Genomic DNA, 8,922 nt, shown 5'->3' on the forward strand with positions numbered 1-8,922 from the left:
ATGGGGTGGTGCTCATTACTGTTGCTATGGGTGGCATTTTTTTAAAAAAATGGAGGGAGTGTGGGACATGCCTTATTCAAAACGTGGAGTTTGACTCACTTGCTCGATCCATCTGGTTTATAGTCACCCATGGTGTGATGCACCTTAAGATCTCTATTTATGTTGCTTTGGAGTACGCTGTGCAGATGCCTAATGTCTCCTGTGAGTCTTTACTTGGGTTGAGTGTCTGGAACCACATGAGGAGACAGCAGGTGGTTGGTTCAGGGAAGGGCTGTGGCTCAGTGGCAGAGCGTCTGCTTGGGTTGTGGAAGGTCCCAGGTTCAATCCCCGGCGTCTCCAGTTAAAAGGGCCAGGTGGTAGGTGATGTGAAAGACCTCTGCCTGAGACCCTGGAGAGCCGCTGCCAGTCTGAGTAGACAAGACTGACTTCGATGGAACAAGAGTCTGATTCAGCGCAAGGCAGCTTCATGGGTTGGTTCAGGAAGGAAGTTCTAGGAATGCTCATAGCAGCCAAGAAGATTATGCCATGGCATGCTCAGCTGATGGTCAAGTTTGCAATTCTGTGCATATTTGCAAGAGGGTAACATAATGGCTCTTCCAAGGACAGTGCAGTAGTGAACTTGTGAGTTTAAACCACAACCAGAGTTTGCTAACAAGCTCATTATGAAATCCTTAGGGGTCTCTCACCTTGGTTGACCTCACAAGGCTGTTGTGAGGACAGGAACATGAGCAAGTGAGAAGAGCCCTGCTGGATCAAACCAATGGTCCATCTACTCCAGCATCCTATCTCACACAGTGGCCAACCAGTAATTTCCCCCTTTTCCTTTCATTCAGGGGTTGTTTCAGTTTAGTGATCCTGCTTTCCTCTTGTGTGTAGCTCTTCCAGACTTAAACGAAGGGCTGCTGAGGCTGTGGCATAGAATCTATTGGAGGGGGGAGCTTGGAGAGAGAGAGAAGGGGGGAGGGCATCACATCACTTCCGGGTGATGTGTGTGCGGCGCGCGCGCGCTTCGCGCGCATGCACACACACTCGGGGCCCCCCCATTTTCTCCAAGGGCTCCCCACTAGGAAGGCTTTAGCTACGGCCCTGCTCCTTTCTTATTTCCATACATGCTTCTTGACATCCTCTCCACACCGCCTCTCTTATCTCTCTGATGAATTTCTCCATCTCTGTCTCACCGCTCTCCAGCTCTTCCTCTCGTTCCTCCCCATTTCTTACAATCTGCTCCATCTCTTTCAAACTCCACACAATACGCAAATTCAATATATTTTTCTCCCCAAGTCTCTCAAAGTTCGAACAAAACCAACACAGACACAGTTCCCACATCGCTTTTCTTCCCTCCTCCAAAGTAAATGTTTACAAGTCAGTCCTTTCACTCCCCCGACCGCTTTACTTCACCTGCTTTGGACACCGCCATTTGGAGGTCTTTTACCAATTTTTTTCAGCTGTTTATAATTCTTCCCTCAAATCCATTTCCACCATTCAGTCAACATATCTTTCATTTCTTTGTGTTTTCTTCCAGTGCAAATTTTAAAAACCGGGCGGCTGCAACTCTGCAAAATCATGGCAGCCATGTTTGCTCCACCGAAGGTCCCTGCTTCGGGGCGATTCCTGGACACCCCCCACATTGCCGATTGTGGGGGGGCAACAATTAAAGCCCCTTGCTCCAGCAAGCCACACCAGGCCCGCTGGTCGGGAATTCCCGGCAACCGAGATCCCCAAAAGAAGACAAACGGGGTCAGGCGGCTCAGCGCTTGCTGAGACGCGCCCGTCGTCACGCCATACTGGAAGTGCCCTGCTGAGGTCCCTCTCCTTTCCAAACCCTGCTCTCCCCAGGCTCCACTGTCAAAGTCTCCGGGTATTTCCCAACCCAGGGATGGCAACCTCCTCACAGTATGGAGTTGTGAGCAAGGCTCCCTCTAAACTGTGGAGTCCTGTGAGCAAAAATTCTACTTGGTGAGCTCCTGACATTGTGAGCGAGCGATTTGGCTGCTTCATGACTTAGTTTGCTCTGGAGCCATCCTTCCTGAGCTAAGACAAAAATCTGTGAGCCAGAGGCTAAAAAACTGTGAGCTAGCTCACACTAACTCAGCTTAGAGGGAACACTGGTCGTGAGTGAATGGTCCGTCTTCACCTTCACTTTCAGGGCCCCAGGGTTCTGGTTTTAAGAGGAAACCAGGAGTTTATGTATTCCAGGCCCAATGTGAACACCTTGCTTTCCCAGCCAATCATCACTTAACTGTTCTAGTTCAAAACTTTTAAAAAAGTAGTATAAGCAAACATGTGAAAATAAGGTATAATAGAACCAAAGACAGACAAATAGTTAACTAAATGTGAGCCCTAAGAACAAACACCACCACCATGGGGTTGGGGTGGGGAGAGAACCATGTAATAGCATTTTGGCATTATAACAGTCTTTCAGATTCTCTGAATTCTCAGCAGTGTTCCCTCTAAGCTGAGTTAGTGTGAGCTAGCTCACAGTTTTTTAGCCTCCGACTCACAAACTTTTGTCTTAGCTCAGGAAGGACAGCTCCAGAGCAAACTAATGTATGCAGTAGCCAAATTGCTCGCTCACAACTTTAATGCCAGTAGCTCACAAAGTAGAATTTTTGCTCACAAGACTCCACAACTTAGAGGGAACATTGATTCTCAGCGGGGTTTTTTTGTTTTGTTTTTTAAAGTATCTCTTTCATTTGCAGAGGTGTGCCTCTCCCAGTATATGTTTGCAATGAAAAGGGCTTGTGTGTGTGTGTAAAGTGCCATCAAGTTGCAGCCAACTTAAGGCGACTCCAGCAAGAGGGCAGTCAAGCAGCCCCGTAGCCAGGACTTTTTCGGGGGGGGCACCAATTCATTCACTAACCCTTTCTTCTCCTCCAGGGTGAATCGATCTTCCTCATCCACACATACACCCCCGTAAGCATTTTCCATGGCGCTCAAAAGTTGCTGTGCTTGGCTCAGCCACCCATTCCCAAAGCTCAGCTAGCCGGGAACTCCACCGGCCCCCAACGGGTACAGCATCTGAAATGAGGATTGAAGCCACAAGTTGCCTCCAGTGCCCAACATAGCCTTCCCCAGCTTTCGGCCTGGCAGGGAGCAGAGCATGGCAGCAACAGTGAACCGAGCCGGGGGCAGCAGGAAGCGGCTCGCCCAAGAGCTCTTCCTGGTGACGGGCTTGCCCTGGACCCCTCGCACTGCGTGGCACAGCCTCCCTCCCTCCCTCCCTCCCTTCCCACTGTGGGAGCACCAGCACCAGCATAAGACAAGCAGGCACTGCCTCTTTCCCCAGGGCAGGAGCGGGAAGATTGGAAGCAGCCGCTCTGCGGTTGGAAGGGAAGGAGCAGCCGGCTGGATCTCGCCAGGGACTGGTGCATGTGGGGCACTGCAAATTCAATAGGGGGTGCTGCCCACCCCCCGCTGGCTGTGGGCCTATTTTCAAGGCAAGTGAGAAGCCAAGGTGGTTTGCCATTGCCTTCCTCTGCAGAGTCTTCCTTGGTGGTCTCCCTTCCAAGTACTGACCCTGATTAGCTTCCAAGATCTGATGTGGCGTGGCTATGGGTCCTGAAGCCCCAACGTCATCAAGCTGGTCGACGCAGCCGTTCGGGACATGACTGAGCCAAGCCAGAAACGTTTCCATCGTGCAGTTACGACGTGTGCAATTAAAATGAATTATATGTTGTCTTCCCTATCCCCTATGAAACATTGTTAGTCTCCTGTCTAAAGAGTAACTGTAAATATTATTATTATTATTATTATTATTATTATTATTATTATTATTATTATACTGTGCTGCCTGAAAGGGGTTAGAGACTTACTTTTAAAAACTCTGAAAAGCCAGTGGTCACTGCTGGAAGACCCTGCCATGGAAAATGTGAGGAAAACTTGCCATGTGGAAACCAGCAGTGATGGGGAAACCGCACAAGGAAAACCTGTTGTGTCTTCTCTATTGTGATTCTGTTTACAATGTGTGCTCAAGTAGAAGTTTGTTGTGTTATGAGCATGAAAAAAAGGAAGCTGTCATCCTCAGTGGCCATTAAATCCTGTACTCCTTCCACCCTGTGTAGCCAGAAACACAGGGTATATTAACATGTCCTCCTAGATATTGTACAGCTAGATCAATAAATATAAATACTTTTCTTTTGTCCCCCTGAAAGAACAAATCCAAGCGCTGGAAGCCCAGACTATCGTCCACGTAAGCTGCGGGAAGGAGCACTCGCTAGCCGTCTGCAGCAACGGAAGGGTTTTCTCTTGGGGGGCCGGCACTTTTGGACAGTTGGGCACTGGAGAACTTAAAGACCGCTTGATCCCCAGGTAAGTGTTTAATCGTAACTGTTGTGATGCAGGTGAGCTAGGAGGAGTGCTGGGCATCATCCAGAGAAAAATGCATGTAAATCGGTATTCAACTAGACCCACAAAGGGAAGTCTTGAAAACCTGTCCTCGCTGTTCATGGGCGTTTGGTTATATTTGCCACCTGAAAAGCAGCCCAGCTCAACCTGTTGAATACTGAAGGCTCCTTGCAGGCAAGAAGTGTTGAACAGGGACTTGAAGGAAATGAGACAAGTATTTGATAAATCAAGCCTGAACTCTCCCTAGAAGCAAAACAACTAAACTGAGGCTGTCATACTTTGATCATATCATGAGAAGACAAGAGTCCCTGGAAAAGACAATACTGCTAGGAAAAGTTGAAGGCAGTGAGGAACATTCATCATGAGATGGATTGACTCAATCAAGGAAGCCACGGCCTTCAGTTCGCCAGACCTGAGCAAGGCTGTTTTGGAGGGCATTAATTCATAGGGTCGCCAGGAGACATGACACATAAACACATTTGACAAGGTGCAAACCCTGATCTGAGTGATCATCTCTGAGTGAATTCTGGGTTTTCAACGTGACCTTGGTTGAAATGGGTCATGGGTTTGCGTGACATCTCAGCTGAACTGAAATCTGCTTGTCATGCTGTACATTTACTGTCCAGAGGGGTTCTTGGTGGCCTTCGTGTAAAACCAGCTTGATTAGCATTTACTTCACAGGATGCTGTGAAGAGGAATGAGAGGAAGATTTTAAAGCATTTAGGCATGATACGACTTCCACCCTAAGCATATTTACTTACAGGGGGGAAAGACAAAATCCTAAATACTTGCTTGTTTTCTTGCCCTCTGATTACTGTACAGGAAAATAGAAGGCCTATCTACATGCACAATCATACAGGTGGCCTGTGGACACTACCACTCAGTAGCCCTGACGAAAGGTAATTGTTGGTTTCATTTGACTCTTATAAACAGCCCTTATTGTGTTACACTGTTCATGTAAATGGGATAGCTTTCCATCGCTATAATGCTGCAGATGTCAAAGTGTGCACTGGGAAATCCTGGCTGTCGCGGTTGTGGCCTCTGATCTTTCTCTCTCTGTCCCCGGCTTCTTCCTCCTGAAACCAAGATGGCAGAGTCTTCTCCTGGGGGCAGAACAGCTACGGCCAGCTGGGAATCGGTAAAGAAGTCTCTTCCCAAGGTCGGCCGCAGCACGTTCCTGCTCTGGACGGCATCCCGTTGGCCCAGGTGACTGCAGGCGGGGCACACAGTTTTGCCCTCTCCCTTTCGGGAGTTGCGTACGGATGGGGAAGAAACCATATGCATCAGCTGGGTCTAAGTCAGAGTGACCCCAAAGGTATGGCTGTCTTTGAATTCCTCTTGGGTACATTCTCGATGGCTTCCTCTTAATGGGTTAGAATGCATGACAATTTGGGGGTATAAGACAAGGAAGAGAAGGTCATTACAATGAAATCAGGAACTGAAATTGTCAGAAAAGATTTTGTTGAGGATTCTGAGTCTATAATGGGCTTGTTTGTGCAGAGCGCAGCAGATAAAGTAGATAAAGTTTATTTAGTGAGATCCTGCTGTATTTACATGGGCTGAGAGCATTTACTAACCCAGAATTGCATCTTTAAAATATTTAGTGTGGCAGGGACCATGGCGAAGTGATAGAACATCTGGTTTGTGCACAGACAGTTCCAGAATCAACACCCAGCATTGTCAGTTAAAAGGATCAGGTGATGTGGAAGACCACCTGAGATTCTGGAGAGCTGCTGCCAGTCACAATAGTTGAGGGGTCCTCAACCTTTCTGAACCTGTGGGCACAATTGGAATCCTGACACAGCGTGGTGGACTCAGCCGCAAGATGGCTGCCACAACACAGCTGCTGCAGGGGGTGGAGGAAGCCACAAAATGGCCGCTGCAACTTATTGTTGGTCACACAGTGACGATCCTTGTGCTGTGGTGGCAGCTGTTGCCAAATCAATTAAAAAACAACAACAACTCTGCACGGGAGCTATGTTGGGGACCCCTGCAGTAGGCAATAGTGACCTTGATAGACCAGTGGTTTGCCTCTGCAGAAGGCTGCTTCCTGCATTCCTGTGGCATCATGGCCATGAGCCTGAGCTGTGAGCTGGAAGTGTCTGTGTCGGAGCTCAGCTGGGTAAGTTGTAGGCAAGCAACTCTCCTGGAATACCTTTCAACAAAAACCATCCAAATTACATTTTGAAGAGCTCTTAAAATTGTCTTCCAAAACTGGTTGTTTTGCATTTGCTCAAAAGTAGATGCTTTTGTTTTTCAAAATCTAGGAAGCCGGCTTGAAATCTGGCAAAACAGTAATGGGTTGTAGTATCATAAAGACTGGAATTTTCGTTTTCTCGAAGCACAAGAAACTGTGGCTGCAGTTCTGTGCACATGTATCTGTGAAGAAGGACCACAGAATGTAGTAAAATATTCATGAGATCAGGCTGTTCTTTTCCCAGCTAGAATGATCTGATTCTCTAAGAATGCTGTTTAGGAGATTGTCTAAAATTAGTAAATTGTCTAATAGAGTTTCCAAGTCATGCTGGAGGGGTAAAGAACAAGTAGGCGCTTTGATGCCTGTTTGGTGGAATTGTAAGATTAGACTGAGTGAATAGTTATAATACAATTCAGGGGAAATATTGGGTACAATGTAGAAGTCAGTCCAGTGATGTGTTGTGTTGTGTTAGGATAATAATCTCAAAAGCTTTTGAGTATCATAAAAAAAGTAATTATTGCGTTTAGGTCAGTATGGGACCATGCAGGCCCTGACCTCGTTGGATCTCAAAAGCTAAGCAGAGTTGTCCTTGGTTAGGTTTTGGATGGGAGACCACCAAAGGCAGCCAGGGTCACTACACAGAGGCAAACAATGACAAACGGCCTCTGAACATCTCTTGACTTGTAAATCCTGTGGGGTCGCCATAAGTCAGCTGTGACTTGATGACAAAAGTTAAAAAATGGGACCATCCAGAGACTCCCAGCTGTTGAAACACAGGCACAGTAAAGTTCAGTTTGTTGTGTCAATGGACAGAACCTCACCATATAAACACACCTAGTGGAAAAGTTGCATTTGCAAAAAAACATTTCACCAGTGTTGGTTCCACAAGATGTGCTGTGATAGAGGAATGCAGGGTACTGTGATAAACACGCAGAAAGTCTCTGATATCAGAGGAAACTTTCTTTCCTGGAACTGAAACAGTAAACTCCTCAGATATGAGGCTGAGAGATTAGTTTTTGTTGGGTTTTAAAAATTAGTTTTTAGCAGAGATAAAAAGAGCTTAGTAGTGCCAGAGTAAAATAATTCAGACTCAGAGTCCATGTGTGTTTAAAATAGAAAGTTTTTACTACATTCTAGTATAGGGAAGGTAACTGGGATGAAAATAACAACGGAGCTAAATTCCCTACATCTTTACACTACAAAGACAAGACTAGAAGAGAGTTATGGCTTCTCTTTCTTTCTCCTTGAGAACAGCAAAACAAAGACGGGAAGAGGAGCCATAAAATGCTAAAACACCTTGACACTTTACTTCCAATGAGGGAGAATTTTCCCGGGCTTGTAGTCCTAAACTAACATTGGTTACATGGGAAACATGTGATTTCCTGTGAGCAACACAAACATTTAACCCCAGATACACTAAAGTATAATTTAACTTGTAATACCCAACAGTTTTCCTTTATGGATAAAAATAGGCAGGGTAGAGAAGACAGTTTGTCCACCTGCCAGGCTACCTGGATATCCTGCTGATCTGTCAAACCTTTTGGTCTTGTGCCTTGATTTGATTGAAGAAAAGATGCAAAGCAGCAGACGTGGGGACTCAACGTGCTGTGAAAGGAATGGTTAAATGGTCTGGACACCCTGCGAGAGGTGCACAAGTCAAGAACTAAGAAAGGACTGGAAGAAACGGAGTAAAGTCTGTCTTGTCCAGCCTTTGTTTTCGATGTTCCATCAGGCAATACCAGTGAGGAGGGGTGTGCAAAGGGGTGTGTGAAGCAGTTCACACACTTACACAAGGGAATTCTGTGTCTCAGGCTGCAGAACCTGGAAGAAAGGACAGAGCTTGAGTGGCAGTGGCCAAAGACAACGGGAAGGGGGTGTGTGCACTAGCAGAGCATCGGGCGGTGAAGGGTGAAATCTGTTCAAGACTGGAGAGTGTTGAGTGACAGGCTACTCCGAGCACTCTGATTGGCCAGCTCCAGCTAAGGGCAGAAATTTCATTAGCTGGGCGCTGCTGAGGGGGAAGGGTCATTATTCTGACAGATTCCTAATTGGAGAGAAAAGAGATTGGAGAGAAATCTGCTCTGGGGAAGAATTCAGTCGAAGGACTGAAAGAGTTTGTGTCTCAGCCTGTGCTGAAAGCATTTTACACAGACATGAGAACTGGGAATGAGATTTGACAAGGTGGTTTGGTAGTGAGAGGAGACTCCCATCCAGGTGAAAGGAAAGGGGAGACATCTTCCAGGGAAATAAGAAGCATCCCTGCCCAGTTAAACAGGGGAGTGTTATCTCTGGGAAGATGAGGAGGAGATCCCTGGTCTGTTGTGGAAGGAAACTGCTTTAAGACACCTCAAGAGCTAGATAGAAATCAGGGATTCAAAGGA

General features: G+C 46.8%; 1 protein-coding gene across 1 annotated transcript in view; it reads left to right on the forward strand.

Moving 5' to 3' along the window:
* Positions 1-8,922, forward strand: part of LOC107110066 (probable E3 ubiquitin-protein ligase HERC6) — a 50,809-nt gene that overhangs the window by 8,596 nt on the left and 33,291 nt on the right. Inside the window, exons 2-6 of the mRNA XM_015410787.1 lie at positions 2,878-3,009; positions 3,091-3,163; positions 4,152-4,308; positions 5,167-5,243; positions 5,432-5,659. Coding sequence (XP_015266273.1) covers positions 2,878-3,009; positions 3,091-3,163; positions 4,152-4,308; positions 5,167-5,243; positions 5,432-5,659 — 667 coding nt within the window. The remainder of the gene's footprint in view (positions 1-2,877; positions 3,010-3,090; positions 3,164-4,151; positions 4,309-5,166; positions 5,244-5,431; positions 5,660-8,922) is intronic.

This window comes from Gekko japonicus, unplaced genomic scaffold (assembly GCF_001447785.1).
Source record: "Gekko japonicus isolate JY-2015 unplaced genomic scaffold, Gekko_japonicus_V1.1 scaffold42, whole genome shotgun sequence".
In the NCBI taxonomy this organism is placed as follows: Eukaryota; Metazoa; Chordata; class Lepidosauria; order Squamata; family Gekkonidae; genus Gekko; species Gekko japonicus.